The sequence below is a fragment of the Phoenix dactylifera genome, chromosome 1 (genome assembly GCF_051530095.1).
Source record: "Phoenix dactylifera cultivar Ajwa chromosome 1, Ajwa_hap1_PhDact_Kaust_v1.1, whole genome shotgun sequence".
Lineage (NCBI taxonomy): Eukaryota > Viridiplantae > Streptophyta > Magnoliopsida > Arecales > Arecaceae > Phoenix > Phoenix dactylifera.
The window spans coordinates 38,924,393-38,946,131 of record NC_143190.1 but is presented as its reverse complement, the minus strand read 5'-3'; the positions used below and the strand labels follow the sequence as shown (position 1 = coordinate 38,946,131).

Genomic DNA, 21,739 nt, shown 5'->3' with positions numbered 1-21,739 from the left:
CGGTCCTCTCTTGACGTGATGACCAGATTCAAGGTCATGGGGGATGACTTCAAATAAAGACACCAACAGGTCCACCCTAGGGTTGATCGATCGATCTCGACCACCTCAACTTCCTTCTGTGGACTGATTGCATAGTCTATCAATCGATCGCTATCCTCCACAATCTCAAGCGACCTTTATAACCTAAGCCTTTTCTTTTAAACTTTATAATTATAGATGGAGGTTATGCCATTAATGGCTTGTTTGATGACACTTGCTAGGGACCGAAATCAGAACCAACTACTACTTGACCCGACACAGTGTGGGTGGGGTAAAGAACGGGACCACTAGACCTGATTGACCTTATGAGTTCTCTCTTATTTGGACTGGAACCTGAACCAGTTATTAAAAGTAAAGTCCTAATCAAAATTTATACTCAAATCCCTCCTAAAGTCAAGAGTCTGCATGCGGAGGTAGTGGATCCAACTCAACGTGCATGATTTCACCTCTCGACTTCATAACTTCTTTACAAAATAACATTAATTTATAATAATAGCTATTCTTTACTTTTCCGAGCAATTTATTTTATTTAAAATGCTAATCCGTTGAAAAGCTGACAGCTGTTCTCTTTTATCTGGATTGAGTAATTTGCATCCAAGAATTTATAAAGGACGTATTTTTGAGAGAGAAGATCGAGAGATTAATGTTGGGGACAAGAAAGTTAATTCTGCGAAGGGCTGTTTCAGAGGACCTGACCCACTATTTACTTTCTCAGGTAACAATTAATAAATTTTGATGTTTATTATTGAAGAATAGAGATCCAAGGAGAAACAGTAGCAAATATCTATGTCAGAAAAATAAATGGAAAAATACAGAGCAAGTGGCTCAAGAAAATAACACTCGGTTCAAATACAAACTCCTCTCTAGCTTGTGCTCAGACAGCCCAAACCAAGAGCATCCCCAACCCGAACCCCATTGCGACCTTTGCATGACGACCAAGGCCATTAGCTGCGGACCCGGGTGGTGGTGCCGGTGAAGTGGTCACAGGTAAATCTGAAGCTGATGGCTCGGACGACGGAGAGATGGTCGCCGGCGAGCTTGCAGGAGCTTCGGATGGTGCAGCCTTGGAAGGCTTAGAAGATGTTGGGGCTTCAGGCTTTGACATTGGTGGGGAAGACTTGGCGAGGGGTGGAGAAGCAGCGGCCGTTGGTGGGAAAGACTTGGAGAGGGGTGGAGAAGCAGCGGCCTTTGGTGGGAAAGACTTGGAGAGGGGTGGAGAAGCCGCGGCCTTTGGTGGGAAAGACTTGGCGAGGGGTGGAGAAGCAGCGGCCGTTGGTGGAGTTGCCGTCACGGCAGCAACCACGTCGATCTCGACCTTCATTCCTTGGCTGCAGTGCCCTGGTATCCCGCAGATGAAGTATCTCTTCCCCGGCGATGAAAGCTTGACGACGGTGCTCCCGCCTGTGTAGCTGTTCGTTGGTTTGCTTGTCGCGCATGCATCGTAGTCTGCCTTCGACACCTCAAGCACGTCATGAGCTGATGCATAGTTGAAAGCTGCATACCCAAAGAACAAGAAGAAATTGACGACGGTGGATGTGAGTGGGAAGCATGAAGTTGTAGTTATTCGCTAAGTAGCAATTCTCTTATAATTTCTACGTGCCAGTTGAGTGACCAGAAGTCAGTCAGCACTTTGGTTTGGACCCAGCAAACTGGCTACAATCCAGATGTTTTACCCTTCCACATGGTGTTAGGTTTTGAGTGGGTTTGAATCTTGGACGAATCTTGGGTTTGAATCCAAAAGACTTCCGAAACAAAGAATGTATGTGTGTGCGTGTGCATATATATATATATATATTCACTTGTATACATGTATGTACTAGAGCCGATCATGAACTGAACCTCAGGCTTAAACTCTATTTATTTTAAGTTAGATTTTCCCATTGAGTCTATTTAAAATTTGACATTTTGTGTCTAATCTTGGCTATGATCACCTCTAGTGTTTACATATATAATGGATATCATGAATTGGTATTGAGTGGGTTGTTGTATAGGACCAGTGCTTGCAAGAGAGATCTGCTTTGAGCCCTAAAAGACTAGTGGATGCCAGATAAGCTCAGGGCAACTAGGAGCAATCTATAAACTGGCAACTGAATTTCAAAAAAGAGTGTACCAATGCAGTCTTGAATGAAAAGGCTTGTGTTTATTTGTGACATGAAAATGACAAGCCAACGAGCCAATTTGAATGATTACATTTTGTCTCTCAAAAAGAAAAAGAAAAAGGAGAAGAAGAATGATGACAATCCATTGCAGAAACTATGGATTATGCAAATGAAAAATTTGGATGTAGGTGTAACTTACTCAGGGTGTCCCCAACGTTGAACTTCTGGGCAGCAGCCCATGCTGCCAAGTTGGTGCTCAGATCCCACCCACCATTTTGGCCTCCGACTGTGAAGCTTCCACCAATTGCCACCTGAACAAGAGCTGCTATTGTCGCAACACCTATAAATGTTCTCAATGTCACCATCTTTGCCTAAGAGGATACAGAACGAAATGAAAGGAAAGTATGTATGATTTGGAGTTCTCTCGCAGCCAGTTGAGAACATATATAGAGTCTGCAAGCAGAGACCTCGCACAAGGTTTAGCCGTAAAAATATAATGGAAAACGCGTCGTGACAAGTGGATTTCGCCAAGAGTTGTTGAGTTGAATTTGGTAGGCCTCTAAATCCAATTTGCGCGAGGCTGCGTCGTTGGTAAACTTGAAAGCTGTGAAGCCATGTGGTTGGTGCGAGCTTTTGGGTAGGGGACAACTCCTTTCTGATTGGAAGTTGCGAAAAAGTCTTTGCACAGCTGGTAACTTGGTCCATGTTTTTGAGAAATGATTATGTCGATGTGCCAAATACTTTATGAGCGTTCGATGAACAGCATTGATTGAAAACAAATTTCTATTCATGCATCCAATGCGAAGTAGAGATTAATTAGTGTTGTCAATCACATAGGCATCACATTGTATATTGCTGCGACCAATATTTCTTCTAATTTTGTATATATTTTATTTTATGACTCCCAAAGATGCATTTTTATACGATTGGTGTCATAAATTCTTCTTACGAAAAAAATAGAAATTAGTTTGTTTTAATTAATGATGTTTCCCAGGATTCACACTGCCCTAAATATTCTACTACTAGTATTGGGATTCCATAAGTGGTATTAATATTTGTACGGTATAAGGTTGTACTTAAACTAATATAGAGTTCTAATTTCATGGAGAGCATCACTTCTTATAAAACTATATTTAACATGCCAAAGAAGCTGATGTAAAATTTCCATGAAACTTCAGACCTTAAAGATGTGAAGACGGTTGACCCTGGGCTTCAAATGGCTTGTAATTCATTTATACATGGAAAGGTTTTAGTGGAATCCATATAGATCAATAAGAACACAAGAGAGAGGCAGCGAGCATTAACAAACAAGGATCGTTCTCACTCATATCAACTGCCTTGAGAAAAAAGATTCCATTCAATAGTCTCCAATAGGAATTTCAAGTTTATTACCTCCTCTGAAGGTTGAAAACCTATCTGAAGTTCTGAACATGGACCCAATAATTCTACCGTAGACAAAAATTGATTAGGTGATATCCAGTCTTGGTCCCTACCAAACTTAAATAGAGTGGGTGCAGGTTCACATGCTACCCTTCAGGACCTCAGAAAGCGTGGTCCCTCTCAACCAATCCACAATGTCTGCCCGGTGGAACATAACTACATCTATAATAATTGGAGACTAACTTCCATCAATTTTTTTTTTCTCGCAATCTTATTGGGAAGATGTAGTCTTGCAATTATTATAGCCATCTAGGCCTGCTGCATGAATCCAATCCCTGAATCCAAAATTTATTTGGTGTTCTATTCATGTGTAGGTGTCTTTCTGCCTGCAAACTATTATCATAAGACCTCTGACCTTTTGTGTATCAAATTTGATTCGATGATATGAGGAAAGAAGCATTAGCTCGTTAAGAAGTCATTTATCATGCTATACCACGCATTACTATGACCGATATCCTGGTCACACCAGAATAGTGCATGAGTAGGTTGATTAAAAATCCTGTTAATGATGGTGGAGTGAGTCTATTTTGGAGGAGATTAGTTAATTCTGCTTGTTATGCTAGATACGGATTTGATCCTCTTCTGCTTGTTAATTCTGCTTGTTATTCTAGATACAGATTAGTTATTCTAGTTTGGAAGCATAATGCCTTAATTGCTTCCTTTTGGTGGAGTAGAGAGCAATCATGGAGAGAGTTAAATGTTTTTGGTCCTCTTACTGCCCCAGAGACAGATCAGATGGATTAATTGCTTGCTGGATTTACTCTGCTCTGTTTATCCGACCAACTTTGTCGATGTGCCGGTGTAGGGAGACCTTGCAGTGATGGGCTGTACAGTGTAGACTTTGTCTATAAGTTCATCAATGGTGGGGGTGTTCGTTGCCGATTATATTAGACAATTTGGAAGGCTGCAGTACTCGAGAAGGTTAAAGTATTCTTGTGGCTGGCCCTTAAGAACCAGCTTCATACAAGTGAAATACTGGCACAGAAAGGATGCAAAAAGAAACATTCATAAGCGATCGCGATGAAGGATAAAAAAATAATTTCAAAATTTTATTTTATTTTTAATTAAAATAAATATAGTTTTTTAATGGTGTTAGAAGAACTGTTATATCAGGAGTATTTGTGCAAAATTAGTATTTTATGAGGGTATAGAAATAAATTTAAATTTGTAGAAGGTATTTATATAAATTTGAATTATTAGAAGGGTATTTATGTAAAAAAACACAATCAAGATACTGTAATTTTTTTTTGATCCATTAAGGTAGAAGGTGATCATAAATTCGAGAAACCTCCATGGCCACTAGATTGCCCTTTAAGCCAACCGGCTGAAATTCTTCCCATGAGTGTTTTACTTTTGAAAAACAAAGGGTGGTCCTTGTAAAATAATCCAAACCATGCAAGACAAGTCGAAAGGAACCATGTAACATTATGAACATTGGGACCATTAAGGTGGTCCTTGAAAGAGGTTGGTCTTTTGTTGTATGTCGCAATTGTAAAACAGAACAAAAGGAGGGTAACATCATTTCAGAATCAGTACCTAACAAAGAATCCAGCTCATATACACTGCCTCTTAAGAAGGAAAAATGATGAAAATAAACCTGTGAAAAATGGGACCATCACTTCGTTTTCAAAACAAGATGGTTGTTGGATTCAAAATGACAATGGGAATAACAATGTTCTCTCTATATTCTTTCTGAGCATAATGGATGCAACTACTTGCCTCAACTCAGTTTGTCGCCATCCCCACTGCAACATCATATATATGTAACATCATAAGTTCAGATGTTCCTAGCTTATATTTGGCCATTGAAAAAAATATCATATAGCATAATCATAAGCTCTTAGAATTTTCAGAACTTTGTCATTGAAACTGAACAATATTTGTTGGTAAACCTGAGGAGGCATAAGAGATATAATAAGGGTTTTAGCTTCTCATGTCGACCTGTGCTTGGGCTACCTGTGGTTCGCCAAACCAAAAAAAAAAAAAAAAAATTCATTTCTATATATGATTTTATATTCAATTTTATTTTATTTTTATAAAAATAAATATGTAATTCTTTTTGGTTAGAAATTCTGAAAAAAGTGGAATAGTTGCAGATATTGTTTCATAGGATAACTGAAATGCATGAAATCAGCTGGTCAATCACACTTTATTGGTAGATTTGGGTTGAGACGAGGATCTTCCAAATGTTTCTAAAGAAGAAATCCTCGGTCAACCCAGTTCTTCACAAATACTCCATACCTTCAGCCGAGGAAGAATCTGTACTCTGACAAAACACTGCTAGCCATTGCTTATGAATTATTTAGCCCCAGCGATGCATTTTAGCTCCAATTGAGGATTATTATTGTAACAACCCAGGACCTCATCCAAAATGTTTAACCGAAAGTTATTATTTGGGTTCTTTGATCCTGTATAAGTACCCAAGATTTATCTAACAAATAACCGATGTGGAACTAAACACACGCTCACACGGGTCCTCACATATTCCCTTTGTTCAAGTCCTGACGTCCTCGTCAGGCTAAGGATTCAAATCCATTCAAATCCAATCACAAACACCATGATCTGCTCGTAGTTAGCCTCAATGGATCCGTGTTGCAGTGTCCTCTAGTCCACATAGATTATGAGCCAGATTCTCTCTGATACCATTCGTAACAACTTAGGACCTCACCCAAAATGGCTAGCCAGAAGTTATTATTTGGGTTCCTTGATCCTGTATAAGTACCCAACATCTACCTAGCAAATAATCGATGGAGGACTAAATACACACCTGCACGGGTCCTTACAAATATGCTCTAATCTCTAAATCGATCTTCTCGTTTGTGCACTTTGTATCTATGGATTGTAAAATTTTTTTTTCATTCTTCAGTAAAGCTAGGGGAAGCGACTTAGTTCCCCCATCATTATTCAGGAAAAAAGATAGGACAAATAAATAAATGAAGAAATATAATCTTTTGGTAGTTTCAGATGAATATAAACTCTCTCAATAGTTGAATAAAGTTAACCCTTCTCGCTGAGTAGATTTATGCAGGTTAAGGTGGTTATGTATCTAGTACCAAAATGAAATCATGTTGGTTAACGATGAATATAGTTTTGGTATTTGGTCCAAGCTAAGATTTTATAGACATCAAACAGATGTTTGCTTGAGCATAATTTTACTAGAGTTTTTTTTTTTTTTTTGCTAAGATAGGTAATTCATACAATACATGTACGAATACACTCTAAAAAATCAGAAAACAGAATATTGCGGAGCTTCCGAGGCAGCTCCTCATCCCCAGCCCACAAGGTTGTGGGATACATGCGCCTCAAACCATAGCACTTAGGGCGTCCCCTATACTGCAAGAGGCGTTGGACCTTGATTGATTTGTGAAGGAGAACAAGAACTAAGCAAAATTTGGCTCTTCTTCAACAATGGCGATGTGCCCTAGAATTCTTAGGGATGATGGCATGAGAGAAAGAGAGAAACGAGATTAGGATTTCATGGAGAAAGAGTTTCCAATGATTTCATTCCACTCGTACACAAGTTACAAGAGTATATATATATGGGGTCAAACATGACCCAAATCCAAAAACTCCCCTAGGCTAAACCACATAAGAAAGCGCTCAACCCAAGCCCATGTACACCCATGACTTGCATGCTCTCTCTCCCTTGAGCCTAAACCTAGCCCAAATAATATTTAGCCACCTTAAGACTCAAAAAACCTAAGCCTTAAGCAAGTAGGAGACCAATTTCCGTCCCTACTTAAATCTGTCATAGGCCTAGAGTTGACTCTGGCACAGCTTGAGTCGACTCTCACTCTCTCTGTATCATCGGCCCCGACCTAGGGTCGACTCCTGCAATCCATGAGTCGACCCCTTAACAGCACGAGTCGACTCCTCCTCACCTGGAGTCGACTCTCTTAGGCTTTCCAGAGAGCTGTTTTTCTGCCTGATTTCAGGGGTCGACCCCAGATTAGCATGAGTCAACCCCTCTGCTGTTTTTACTGCAGTTTCTTACATTTTCCTGCTTTGGATGCGCCACACTTGTGCCAACAAAGGTGCTACCGGCATCGTTGACCACATAGGCGGACATCCAATCTGCAGCCTCGTTGGTTTTTCTACATACATGCTTAGCCTGGATGGCCCCTCCATCCCTCATCATCATGCAGATGTCTTGAAGCAATGGATGACCGCAGTCGGCAGCCCTTGGACCCCCTGGATCCAGCTGATGACCGTGACCGAGTCACCCTACAAGATGACTAAACTAGTTAGTAGCATTCATCGAACATATCGAAGGCCCACCCAGGCAGCCCTCAGCTCCGTACCGGGGACCAGAGTTCAAAGACAAATTCCGTGAGAAAAGGCGTGCGCACACGCACGCAGAGAGAGAGAGAGAGAGAGAGAGAGAGAGAGAGAGAGGTAGGTTAATATCTTTCTTTCTTTCTTTCTTGGTAATATTTTCCTCTTTTTCCAGAGAGGATGGAACGTTCATACTGCTTTGTTTCAAAGAGATTAAAATTAAGCAAGCGGCTCTCTCCAGATAAGGGACAGATGAGGCACAAAGGCCCAAATTCAGAGGACTAATATCAGATTACAAGTCCATCTTCCTCTTCTACATTAGAGACAAATGGGCTCTATTATACGCTTGTGGAGCTCTCTCTTCTTAAGAAGCCGAACACCATTTGCTTATAACATGCAGAGGCTTATAGAAAGCTTAACAAGGTGGTTTGAAGCCCATGTAGCTCCCGGTAGTGTATTGTCTCCAAACATCAATTGCTCCAAAGCAAGTGATCGAAACCGTGCTTAGAGCCATCACCATGCTAACCATAAACACAATGAGAGACACCCTACCTGACTTTTCTATGGCTTTCTCTATGATAGCCAACCCAATAGCCGAAGCCACAAAAGAAACCGCCGCATAAATTGAAGCTTGAGGGATCCCCTTCATGCCCAGGATGACATACTGAACCATGGACATCGAAGCTGAGAACAGAACAATGAAAGTGGTTGTTGCTGCCGTAATCTGCAAATCAAGAGTTAAAGCAAACGTATTAATAACGCAAGATACACTATAGATGGAAGTCAAATGCAACAAGACTTTGCTATAATAGAGTCAAATTTAATCGCTCAGGAAGTTGAAAGTGTTATAAATATATGTAAAAGCTCGATAAGTTGATACGATGAGCAGTCCATGATTCTGAGAGTTATAAAGTAGCCTAATATTCTAAATTCATAGCAACTCTGGCCTGCTGTTGAGGCTAAATGTTTTGTTCTTTTAAACATAATTTATGCTAAAGCTCCATGGTATTTGTAGCTGATTATGAATCAAGCGATGAAAGAAGAAAAATATCATTTAAGTTGTAGCCGACTGTTTTTGCTTGTAGAGATCACAAAAGGATTATTGGACTTGAAATATGTTCGATAGCGAGTATAAGAGCAAACCAAGCTTGGGATTGGATAATTATATATCCTCTGGCCAATTATTAGGTTAAATCATGACTAGGAGAAGAATAGATTTACAAGCAGTAAAACAAATAAGAAGTTTCATCTTGTTTTCCCAAAATGTATGAGAAGGCTTTTTCTTAAAAAATCCAGGTTATGAATTTGAGTAACATAAGGGAAAAGAGAATTACCTGGGGAGGTATTCCGATCTGAAGAAGCACAGGGTTTATGAGCAATCCTCCACCAATGCCAAAAAGGCCACCTAAAACCCCTGTGAAGAGGGCAGCTGATGGAAAAACAAACATGGGCAAGGCTTCAATCTTGGTTTCCACTGCAATGTCCTATATAACAAAGTCGTTTCATGCCACATCAAATCTGACAGACAGAGAAGCACCACAGCTAATATGTATCTATTAACCAACCTTGCCATCTATTTCTTGTTGACTTTGAGGTTGTAACCTTTTCTTTTTCTTGTCATACAGAATATATGCTGTAAAACCAACGGCAAAAGGAACTTGGGATGATGTGATGAGCCAATATGCAACTCCACATGGTTTTATGTTCGTAACACCCTGACGAGAAAATATGATCAAATGAAGTTAGTGGTTGCTCGTTACAAAGATGTAAATGACTGAGATAATTGAAGAATCAATCAACTCATTGGCAGTCTCTTCTTGCTTCAAATCCATTTACAGGGGGAAGTTTGAGAATCCAGTATGATTGTCGCTTTTGGCAACCAACAATGCAACAACTGAGAGTGAGTGACATCCACAAGCACTTGGTAGTTCCTTCAAGTGGTCGTACATGGATGCATGAACCTTATAATTTTACATGTCTACGGTCATTTTTAAGTGTTTTTTCTTCAAATGTTTCTAGCATAAAATGATTTTCGGATCACAAGGATAGGATTGGTATTATGTACCCCATGGTTTGACATCTGAGGTAGGTTGGTTATTAACAGTCACTGGAAGCACATCATCAGGTGCACGATGAAGGCAGATGGTTTGGTTGTTCTACTATATTTCTTCATGTATTGATGTTAATTTGCAGAGCATACTAATTCACCTAGATGTCAGCACAGCATGCGAGGTAAACAGGAATATTGAGTCGTGGATTTGGAAATGAAGCTCTAATCAAAGATCCAGATAACTGGAAAAGATGTTGCAAAAAGTCTGGTCCTTGTGACAGAAAAGTAGTGATTGTTCCCTTCAGGAAAAAAGAAGAAGCAAAAGTAGTGGTTGTTGTGGAAAGGAGAAATAAGAGTAACCAGAATTGGTTTGAAGGAGAAGCAGCCTACAGCCTCACCTTCAGTTACAGAAACCATCACATGATAAGTACATAATCTTTACGACAGCAACAACAACAAAGTGGAAAGCAAGGCACAAACATATTTACTTGAACAATTTTAGACAATGATGAGATTTGTCCCTAAGAAGATCCAAAGTTTAATGGATTTTAACGGGGATATGGTTATTTCTATACATTGCTAAGGTAGGAGATATATCATTAATGAATACTAATAGTATAATTGATCTGATTAAAGAGAAAGAAAAAAATTTTCAATCCGTTCGACTCGAATCTCTCCCAAAAAAAAATTAGAAAAAGATACAAAAAATTTGCAAAAGTAGGGTTTACGTCTCTTTTTCTTTCATTAATGATGATAAAAGCAAGTACATAGCGTCTACTTATAATAGTAAGGCTCGTCCTTACACAACTTGGGTCGAATTTTTTTTTAGTTTTAGTAGGACTTATTTTTCTAAGATAGATATGACCACTCAAGATAAACTCAAGTAAGCTAAAATTCTACGTAAGGTAAATCTTGACTTCTATATCAACTTTGTTCTCTATCACTTCATTTCATTCTTTTTGAATTGAAAGATGTGCTTGGTCAAAATCTTTTCTGAAAAGAAAATTTTCAATTTGATGAGCCTATTTCAAAATCCAAATGTTAGATCGTTTGGATTTGATCGCTAGATGTGCGCTGCAACCTTTAAGATGAGTGATGCATCGTAAATCTTAAAAAACTATCATCTTTTTTTTTTATATAGAAAAAAGATCATTTTAATCCAAGTTATGACTTCTGAAAATTTGGCTTACAATTCAGCTTCATAATGTAGTAGATCTCGCTCTTAAATCCTATCCAGTTTTATACACGATAGCCAAAGTGATTCACATCGAGTCTAATGATCCTTCTAGATCAATAATATTTTCTAATAACTCAACAATCCTTCCATTTTCTTATCTTGTTGTTCGAGTAAAGTTTTCAAGGACAATTCAAGCCAAAAGAAATAATAAATACATAATTGTTTAACAGTATCTTTTAATGTTTAAAGCCTGTGGACTTTAATATCTACCCAGCCAGCAACAAAAGTGAAAAAAATCCAAGCCGACAGAAACTCATCACATGCGAGCGCACTTAAACCGAACCATCTTTGTCATGGCCTGGACGAGCTCTGTTACTGGATGAACTTGATTGGGCCAGTGTCCATGTCCTATGAGGTCATGTCGGCTATATTATTAGACCCACTTGCCGTGATCACACTAACCCCATCTTTACCCACATATTCCCCACCGGACTAAAATATATAGATTAGATTTGTAAAGAATTACACATGGTAGACATTCGAAGGCATTATATTCAACAAAATAGCTGCTATTTTGTAACAACGAGCAAAATAACAAGACGAGCCACCAGAGCTAGATTTACGTCATTATCTGAATCAAAGAACAAGACCTCCTTTTAGTTCAGCAAGCACAAAGCTATGCCTTAATCTCCCGTGCTGATGCCACGAGCCTCAAGTGCTAAATGCAGTAGCAGGATCACTGTTGTAGTTAGCTTATAGTCGCCTGCTTAGGCTAAAGAATAGAGGGGGGGGGGGGGGGGGGGGGGGAGCAATCGACTCTTTGAATGTTCTATATGGGTTCAAGTTTTTTTTTTTTTTGATGGAAAGGAGTTCAAGGAGCTATGAGCTCCATAAGACATCCAATTGATTGATAGAAAAGTATGTGCATCAGTGATTAAGAAAAAGAGAGACAGAGAGTTTAGAAAAAAAGAAAGTACATGATCTGTGCATGAAAAAAACAGTAAACTGCAGCAGTGAAAATAGAAATCCCTGAACTAAAGTGGGAAGTCATTTGGCGTAAAGAGTGCATTGTTCCGGGAAAAAAAAGAGAGAATATGTGAAGTCGATTGGTGGTTTAAGCGGTGGATTGAAAACCTCAGTGGCATGATAATTTGTAGCAGAACCACCTAGGTAATTTCTCCTTCACATGGAAACAAACGGAGTGCAAACAAAGAGGAGAATAAAGGAATCTTACCTTCCCGTCCTCATCTCCTAGGAGGACATGTAGCACAAAGAAACAGAACCAGACCATGAGCAAGACCACCAGATCCTTCCAAGGAACTCTCAGCCCACCCACTTCTCCCCCACCCAAGAGAGGCACCTCCATCCCCTTGTCATCCACTTCATTCCCACCCCTCTCAATCCTAAAAGCCTCACCTCTCCTCACCTCCTCTGTCTCTAATTTCCAGCACTTGAACCCAGCACTGCAGGTCTTATATGTGGAGCTTGCAAGGAAGGCGGCAAAAAGGGCAGTGATTAGCCACTCTGGGAACATAAGGTTGCAAACCACCCCAATACTCACCCCTAAGAGCATGCATGGCTCCGAGAGCAGACAAATCTCATAGTTGATCAAGGACTTGCCTCCAGAACCTGGGCTTGTGAAGAAGATATTATACATCACATTGGATAATGACCCTGCCGTGACCATGAAGGCTGAGTAGCTGGTGGATGACTTGAGGTCTAGGCCAGCCACAAGGTTCAGGATGGGGAGGTAGAGGGAGCCACCACCAACCCCTCCTGCACTCGAAACAGAGGCAGCTATGAAGCAGAGGATCCATGCAATAATTGCACGGAACTCTGCCCTTGACTCTTCCTTTTGGAGATCCAATTGCTGCTTCCCCCGGCGAGATAACTGGGGGAGGAGGTGCTCTAGGCCATGGGGCTGTGACAGGGGTTGGGTCCCTTGGCTGGCGGAGAGGTGAGCTATGGCGAGGATGGTGAGTGGGAGGAGCATCCGTTTGAGAAAATCCAGGAAATTCCTCATTGCCTCGGGGAGTTTTTGGTGGTCTAAGTCAAAGGGAAGGACATTTCTCCGGATTGTGGCCTTTATCTCCACATTTTTTCTGGCGGAGGATTTCGCTAATTGTTTTTTTTTTTTCTCTCCTTCGCGCGCGGGCTTGTTACTCCGCCCCCAAAAAGAATATTCGATGCGGATAGAAATGACTGTGTGTTGGACATCCTATCCGATTTTACTCATATCCTTTCCATCCGTAGGCCTGGCTCGGTTACCTCTATAGGCTCCGGCACGAATTTTCCGTGTGAATACGTCACACTTAGCACCGCCGAGGCTACTTGTCACGCCCCGAACCCAGCACCCGGGTCCGGTACGCGACCGGCCGCATGAGCCCTAGAGCAGTGCCCTAAAGATCATGCAAGGCCTATGATTAACAAATATTCCAATAAATCCACAACTAATTTAATAATTCAAATAGACAAATCCGACATGTCCAAATAAACAAATTGGTTCAATTACAAAGTCTTCAAATGTTCATCGACATAAAAGAAGGATAAACAAACTAACTAACTAATAACTCGGGTACTCGCACTCGGCGCCCATCCCATCCAAATCTATGCATCCTGCAACTCTGGTAAAGAAAAAGAAGAAAAAGGGGTGAGCTTTACAGCCCAGTAAGAATCCCTACACTTCCAAACCAACACAATAATAATATGAATTTGAAAGCCACGATAAATCGATGCACATTTCATGAAATCATAAACCGACTATCAAAAGGCTCAAATAATCAATATAAGTATGCACGTCAAATATCAATGAAAGTCCAACCACGCAAGAATAATATAGCATACGATAGCTCATAAATCTTCATTAATGTTTTCAATGCTTTTTCTTTCCATTCTATATTAACTTGATCCGGATCAATTATCTTTCCGACTTTGGGCCAAATCCCGGTCACGTTTCCAGCCCGTGACAGGGCAAACCAATAGTGTCACACTTAGAGCCTGTGACGGGCAAACCCATAATAACGAGACGGCCCAAAGTCAATGTTCATTTAATCAATTTCACATCCACACATCCATTCCAAACCGACCGGTATTAGTGAAGGCGCAACTCTATTTCCTTAAACCCCACCAAAGACAGCGCCACGAGTCGACTCCGACCAAGGCCTCGCCCAACCCCGGACTCTGACCTGGCCTCGCCATGGGTTCAGGGACCCTCGGTATGACCCACCTACTAACCAGGCCATCGCCGTTGGCAGGCGGCAGGACATGCTGACAGTGACCCTCCCTGTGCTGCTCAGGGACCCCGCGGGTATGGCCCGCACAGCGGCCGAGTATGTCCAACATTCCCCCCCCCCCAACGCGATGCCTGGGTTTCGAACTCGAGACCTCTGGCTCTGATACCAATTGTCAGGATCAAGCGCTACCATTACACCAAAACCGACCGGTGTTAGTCCATACCACCACATCCATAAATTCAATTATGCAGGTATAAGTTATACACATACAAGCATCCATCACACTACCAACCACAAGCCAACACGATCAAAATATAATTAAATATAAAACTATTTTGCTTTGTCTGGATCATAGCATATCAAACATATATAGTGCAAAAATATGTATATCATGTAGGATTGGCGTACAAGGATTCTTACAGAAATTTATGGACCGACTCAAATACGGATCCGAATCACAACCTGCGCGCTGGGATGCTGTCCCCTGATCAAAATCTCCTGGCACCACCGACTCTTCCTCTACAACATCAATTATAAATCACAACTAAATTATTTAATATTTAAATATTCTAAACCATAATTCACATCTACTATGGGGTCCATCACCAGGTCTCCAAACATCTCAATCCCTCCAAATCTAGGGCAGTCGGAGTGGCCCGACTCCCACCCTTGTACCACCGGCCTATGTCGTCGCCGGCCGTGGCCGCTGCCACGCCGGCGATGATGGCCGGTCCCGGTGAAGAAACCAAAAGAAAGGGATGATCCCTCTCTTTTCAGGGTTGGGAATACATCTCCCTTCCTCAAATCTTTTTGATTCAAGGGCAACAATCGCCACCTGCCCAACCCTCAGCCACCACTGGTCGGACCGTCGCCGGCCGCTACTGTTGCTGTCACCGGCGATGGTGGCCGACCAAGAGAGGAAGAGAAGAAAAGTTCTTCTCCTTCTTCTTCTTCTTCCCCCAAAACCGACACTGTCCCCTCCCCCTTCCTCCATTTCTTCCATGGAAAGGCCACCGTGATGGTGGCTCGGCTTCCCCCCCACCCGACGGCAGCCACGGTGGCCCACGCCGCCGCCGCCGTCGTCGTCGCCGGTGGCCATCCGACGAGGGGAAGAGGAGGAGAGGATGGGATCCCGAGGAAGAGGACCTCGGATCCACCCTCCCTCATCACATACCCATCCTAGAAAACCTTCTCCGACCTTCATATGAACCCGACCAGCCCCACCGCCATGCATCTCGGCCATCCCGGCGGCCGGCGGCGGCCAAAAACTGGAAAGAAGAGGCCGAAACAGGGGTACCCTGTTTCGGCTCTTCTCCGACGATTCACCGGCCAAAAACCCCTCCAACGCCACCCAAAAAGAAGCATAAGGAAGGGAGCCCCACTTACCTCGGTCTGACGGCGTGCTCCGGCAACCTTTCCGGCGAGAAATCGGAGGAAGAAATCCGTGAGCAAACACGCACGGGTCCAAGATCTCTTCACCGATTTGTGGGGATCTTCTTGAAGGGAAGTGGCCTTCCTCCGCGGCCGGCCGGCTCTTGGTCGCCTCTCCCCGACGCTCACATCCCTCCGGCGAACCCTCTCCGACGCCGCCGCCCTCTCTCCCGTGCCCCTCTCTGTCACGATCGTGCCCTAGGCACGATCGTTTTTTTTTTTTTAAGGGGGATGGGCCCGGTCTTTTCGGGCCAGCCCATCCGCCCTCTTTTTTTTTTTTTTTTTTTTTTTGCTTTTCTGGGGTATTACATACTCTCCCCCTTAAAAAAAAATTTCGTCCTCGAAATTAACTTACTTGAAGCCTCAAGCTTTTAAAAAAAATATACATCCATCATATCATTCCTGAGATCTCAAATAGTCTCCCTCTTGGAGTACCACTCTTAAGATTTTGACATACAAAAATCACAACGTCTCAAAACTTGATCCTTTCTATTTACCGCACGTAGTAAGTTCTTTTGATCTCCTTCAAAAGAATTCCAAACTTCCAACCTTAGATTGAAATGCCATAATGATATCCCAAGAAATTAATTTCTCTTGATTCTACACAGAGATCATAATTGGCTTGACAGAAATAGGAGAAATCTTTAGTATCAAATGCTCTTAATATTCTGTAATCATTTTTCTTTTCTTTCTCCCACATCATTCCAACAAATAAGAGATCCATCGAATCAACAACATTCTCCTGAAACTAACTCAAGTATTTCATCATAATGCCTTTTACATCAAATATTAATGTCCTTAACCAATTTCAAAATAAATCAAACCACCACACTTCCGCTGCACACTCTGATTTAATTCATTAAATACTCTAAAGCCTTTAAATGATTTATGACCGATATACCGCTTTGCACTAGGAGTAAGAAAATCCAAATTTCAAAACTTTAGTTGAGTAGAACCTCCAGATCTCTCTGTCCTCAATTTATGTAGAGTATACTAACCATAACTAACCCCCAATCCTTTAGTCAAGTTTAAGGTCACTACGTGATCTCCACAACCTTTTTAGAATCCAAAAATATCTAGGTTTAATTTAAAGGGGTAATTCTTGTATTCCCTTAGCAATTTAATCAGAAAATCTACATTGATTTTCCTTCCAACAGAATTTACTTCAAATTCAATGGGTTAGAACTGTTGAGCCAATATCACTATGAGTAGGAATTAACACTATCAACCTCCAAATTCTTTTTCACCAAAATTCTTAATGTCTATGATCAATGCTACACATAATAACTCACATAAGCATCTCAAAATCGAAATTTCTACTTAATTTTGTATTTTACAATGACAAAGATTTCAAGTTAACACACCCAATAATCTCCAACAATTATAAGAAAAATTCAGTAGCCCAATCCAAATATGAGAATTCAAATAATTAGAATTCCTCCATCAATATGCATACTCTATGGCCTCAAAATAATCAAATACATCAATAGGAAATAGACCTATTTGCAATATCCAACATGCCAATATCAGATATAATCCACATGCATTTTCAACTTCGAAGAACGTTCCTTTCAATATTATGAAATCTTTTTAGCTCACTCCAATACTATGGAAGATCTACGTACAAATCTCACTCTAATAATTAGCAGCAAAACCAAATGTATGATCACATCAAAACCCACATCAAATTTGAACTTTCAAATCATTTAAATAATATCTGAACATGGTATACTTGATATGCCATTGTTGATCTACACTTATCTTAGGTCAAACCTCTCTTATCATAATCAAAGACAATTTATACTTCCTTCCGTATGCATCGAAAACCAAACCGATGCATACATTTTATCACAATGCCAAGTGATCTTACAGCTTAAGCACTGAATTTAATTGTCATGTCCAAAGTGATCATAACATTAAGCTATGATATATTTCTGTCACGATCCCTAGTGATCTTAAACATATGCTCAAATTCCAATTTTGTCACTATCCCCAATGGTCTTAAACGTCAAACTCTAATGCCATTAAGGCCACAGTCCCTAGTGGTCTTAAATCTTAGATTACAATATCATTTCTGTTACAATCTCATATGATTATAAACCAAGACTCTGATAGTTTTTCTATCATAATTCTCCACTGATACTCACCTGAACATAAACCCTAGGATACCTTAACCTTAAGCTCTGATACCACTCTGTCACGCCCCGAACCCAGCACCCGGGTCCGGTACGCGACCGGCCGCATGAGCCCTAGAGCAGTGCCCTAAAGATCATGCAAGGCCTATGATTAACAAATATTCCAATAAATCCACAACTAATTTAATAATTCAAATAGACAAATCCGACATGTCCAAATAAACAAATTGGTTCAATTACAAAGTCTTCAAATGTTCATCGACATAAAAGAAGGATAAACAAACTAACTAACTAATAACTCGGGTACTCGCACTCGGCGCCCATCCCATCCAAATCTATGCATCCTGCAACTCTGGTAAAGAAAAAGAAGAAAAAGGGGGTGAGCTTTACAGCCCAGTAAGAATCCCTACACTTCCGAACCAACACAATAATAATATGAATTTGAAAGCCACGATAAATCGATGCACATTTCATGAAATCATAAACCGACTATCAAAAGGCTCAAATAATCAATATAAGTATGCACGTCAAATATCAATGAAAGTCCAACCACGCAAGAATGATATAGCATACGATAGCTCATAAATCTTCATTAATGTTTTCAATGCTTTTTCTTTCCATTCTATATTAACTTGATCCGGATCAATTATCTTTTCGACTTTGGGCCAAATCCCGGTCACGTTTCCAGCCCGTGACAGGGCAAACCAATAGTGTCACACTTAGAGCCTGTGACGGGCAAACATTGTCACACTTAGAGCCTGTGACGGGCAAACCCATAATAACGAGACGGCCCAAAGTCAATGTTCATTTAATCAATTTCACATCCACACATCCATTCCAAACCGACTGGTATTAGTGAAGGCGCAACTCTATTTCCTTAAACCCCACCAAAGACAGCGCCACGAGTCGACTCCGACCAAGGCCTCGCCCAACCCCGGACTCTGACCTGGCCTCGCCATGGGTTCAGGGACCCTCGGTATGACCCACCTACTAACCAGGCCATCGCCGTTGGCAGGCGGCAGGACATGCTGACAGTGACCCTCCCTGTGCTGCTCAGGGACCCCGCGGGTATGGCCCGCACAGCGGCCGAGTATGTCCAACATTCCCCCCCCCAACGCGATGCCTGGGTTTCGAACTCGAGACCTCTGGCTCTGATACCAATTGTCAGGATCAAGCGCTACCATTACACCAAAACCGACCGGTGTTAGTCCATACCACCACATCCATAAATTCAATTATGCAGGTATAAGTTATACACATACAAGCATCCATCACACTACCAACCACAAGCCAACACGATCAAAATATAATTAAATATAAAACTATTTTGCTTTGTCTGGATCATAGCATATCAAAAATATATAGTGCAAAAATATGTATATCATGTAGGATTGGCGTACAAGGATTCTTACAGAAATTTATGGACCGACTCAAATACGGATCCGAATCACAACCTGCGCGCTGGGATGCTGTCCCCTGATCAAAATCTCCTGGCACCACCGACTCTTCCTCTACAACATCAATTATAAATCACAACTAAATTATTTAATATTTAAATATTCTAAACCATAATTCACATCTACTATGGGGTCCATCACCAGGTCTCCAAACATCTCAATCCCTCCAAATCTAGGGCAGTCGGAGTGGCCCGACTCCCACCCTTGTACCACCGGCCTATGTCGTCGCCGGCCGTGGCCGCTGCCACGCCGGCGATGATGGCCGGTCCCGGTGAAGAAACCAAAAGAAAGGGATGATCCCTCTCTTTTCAGGGTTGGGAATACATCTCCCTTCCTCAAATCTTTTTGATTCAAGGGCAACAATCGCCACCTGCCCAACCCTCAGCCACCACTGGTCGGACCGTCGCCGGCCGCTACTGTTGCTGTCACCGGCGATGGTGGCCGACCAAGAGAGGAAGAGAAGAAAAGTTCTTCTCCTTCTTCTTCTTCTTCCCCCAAAACCGACACTGTCCCCTCCCCCTTCCTCCATTTCTTCCATGGAAAGGCCACCGTGATGGTGGCTCGGCTTCCCCCCCACCCGACGGCAGCCACGGTGGCCCACGCCGCCGCCGCCGTCGTCGTCGCCGGTGGCCATCCGACGAGGGGAAGAGGAGGAGAGGATGGGATCCCGAGGAAGAGGACCTCGGATCCACCCTCCCTCATCACATATCCATCCTAGAAAACCTTCTCCGACCTTCATATGAACCCGACCAGCCCCACCGCCATGCATCTCGGCCATCCCGGCGGCCGGCGGCGGCCAAAAACTGGAAAGAAGAGGCCGAAACAGGGGTACCCTGTTTCGGCTCTTCTCCGACGATTCACCGGCCAAAAACCCCTCCAACGCCACCCAAAAAGAAGCATAAGGAAGGGAGCCCCACTTACCTCGGTCTGACGGCGTGCTCCGGCAACCTTTCCGGCGAGAAATCGGAGGAAGAAATCCGTGAGCAAACACGCACGGGTCCAAGATCTCTTCACCGATTTGTGGGGATCTTCTTGAAGGGAAGTGGCCTTCCTCCGCGGCCGGCCGGCTCTTGGTCGCCTCTCCCCGACGCTCACATCCCTCCGGCGAACCCTCTCCGACGCCGCCGCCCTCTCTCCCGTGCCCCTCTCTGTCACGATCGTGCCCTAGGCACGATCGTTTTTTTTTTTTTTAAGGGGGATGGGCCCGGTCTTTTCGGGCCAGCCCATCCGCCCTCTTTTTTTTTTTTTTTTTTTTGCTTTTCTGGGGTATTACACTACTAATGGACCAATAAACCCTCACAATCCATATGTCCGAGCAGAAAGTATCCGGTCAGCATAATTTAATCGACGTCTGCGTGTTTCGAACTCGGAACCATGGAATTGGAAGTAAGGTCTAGTTTCACTAAGCTACCACCTCAGTGGCTAATTGTTTTAAATTCCAACATACAAATAAGGGTGGAAGTTCCCATTTATAATGTGCAAGCACATAACGTTATCTCTGTTTTAGTAGTTCTAATCTATTACCTTTTTTTTTTATTCTCTCTTAATAATCCAAAAGATGTATTTTAATTTTTTTATGATAACCATAGCCTGAAAGGCTGGGTTGGTACATGAATCCAACCTTGCAATACAAGTAGCAATTATAAATATCAATTTTTTATTACATATTTTTATTTATAATTGTTGATAATTAGAAATGCAATAGCAAATGGTCAATGCCGCTTTGATGGGAAAGTTTGTTTTAAGTCTTCGTGGGCACCACACTAGAAGTATTAATGTCAAGCTGCGCGGCTTATGCTGCAAAGAAGCAACCAAAAAAAAAAAGAGAAAGAAGCCATAGCATACGACATGAAGAGGACTGTTTTGAATATTTTCCGGACAAGAAAAGGAGAGAAGTTTGAAAGCAACAGATGCTTAGGATCATAAGAAAGCATTATCTTTTTATCCTTCTCTAGTTAGGAGAGAAGTCTTTTTTCTAGATGTTCATCTTTTAGTTGATGTTATCGATATAAAGCATTGGAAGTTTTCCTTTATACCGATGCGGCCAAACTTAATAAACTTTTTTTTCCTAACTTCTCTCCTTTTTTTGTAGTTTGCTCTGTATGGGCTCGTTTGGTTCGCAGGAAAATGAGGGGGGAAAGTGTGGTCAACGGAAAAGTAATGAAATGCCTCTTGTTTGGTTGGAGTTTTCAAAGGAGAGAGATGGAAAAGTGGTATTCCCATGGGAATATGATTCCCACATTTCATGGGAAAGTCTTTCCCATGAGAAACATGGGAAAGTTACTTTCCCATGAGGTGGGAATCACTCCTTTTTTATTTTTTTCCAAAAAGACCCTTCAGCATTAAAGAAGCATTAAAGAGGCATTAAAGACTTAATTTTTATTAAGGGCATAATAGGAATTA

The 21,739-nt window shown here is 41.8% G+C and overlaps 2 protein-coding genes and 2 long non-coding RNA genes across 4 annotated transcripts; all 4 read right to left on the bottom strand.

Annotated features, from left to right (window-relative positions):
• Positions 1-761: 761 nt before the first annotated feature.
• On the bottom strand, positions 762-2,572 carry LOC103709965 (uncharacterized). The gene is made up of 2 exons (XM_008795516.5): positions 2,338-2,572; positions 762-1,533 (listed from the first exon to the last, which is right to left on the bottom strand). Exons 1-2 carry the CDS (start codon positions 2,501-2,503, stop codon positions 914-916), a joined length of 786 nt encoding a protein of 261 aa, XP_008793738.3. The 5' UTR covers positions 2,504-2,572; the 3' UTR covers positions 762-913.
• Positions 2,573-7,974: 5,402 nt separating this feature from the next.
• LOC103709964 (sulfite exporter TauE/SafE family protein 5-like) lies at positions 7,975-13,181 on the bottom strand. The gene is made up of 4 exons (XM_008795515.6): positions 12,315-13,181; positions 9,419-9,568; positions 9,188-9,337; positions 7,975-8,577 (listed from the first exon to the last, which is right to left on the bottom strand). The coding sequence occupies exons 1-4, from the start codon at positions 13,101-13,103 to the stop codon at positions 8,269-8,271; spliced, it is 1,398 nt and encodes a 465-aa protein (XP_008793737.4). The 5' UTR covers positions 13,104-13,181; the 3' UTR covers positions 7,975-8,268.
• A 1,445-nt stretch (positions 13,182-14,626) lies between these two features.
• On the bottom strand, positions 14,627-16,067 carry LOC149768635 (uncharacterized). The gene is made up of 2 exons (XR_016413338.1): positions 15,700-16,067; positions 14,627-14,832 (listed from the first exon to the last, which is right to left on the bottom strand). It is a non-coding gene; the product is annotated as an uncharacterized LOC149768635 (long non-coding RNA).
• Positions 16,068-17,586: 1,519 nt separating this feature from the next.
• Positions 17,587-20,497, bottom strand: LOC149768634 (uncharacterized). The gene is made up of 3 exons (XR_016413336.1): positions 20,258-20,497; positions 19,292-19,390; positions 17,587-18,231 (listed from the first exon to the last, which is right to left on the bottom strand). It is a non-coding gene; the product is annotated as an uncharacterized LOC149768634 (long non-coding RNA).
• Positions 20,498-21,739: the final 1,242 nt, after the last annotated feature.

What these genes read in the sequence shown, in the direction of transcription:
- LOC103709965 (XM_008795516.5), bottom strand. Translation starts at nt 2,503, where the DNA reads ATGGTGACATTGAGAACATTTATAGGTGTTGCGACAATAGCAGCTCTT. An exon ending in CAACGTTGGGGACACCCTGA is followed by an intron (nt 1,534 to 2,337) that starts GTAAGTTACACC and finishes TTGGGTATGCAG; the next exon opens with CTTTCAACTATGCATCAGCT.
- LOC103709964 (XM_008795515.6), bottom strand. Translation starts at nt 13,103, where the DNA reads ATGAGGAATTTCCTGGATTTTCTCAAACGGATGCTCCTCCCACTCACC. An exon ending in TAGGAGATGAGGACGGGAAG is followed by an intron (nt 9,569 to 12,314) that starts GTAAGATTCCTT and finishes TTTTCTCGTCAG; the next exon opens with GGTGTTACGAACATAAAACC. An exon ending in AACAAGAAATAGATGGCAAG is followed by an intron (nt 9,338 to 9,418) that starts GTTGGTTAATAG and finishes TTTGTTATATAG; the next exon opens with GACATTGCAGTGGAAACCAA.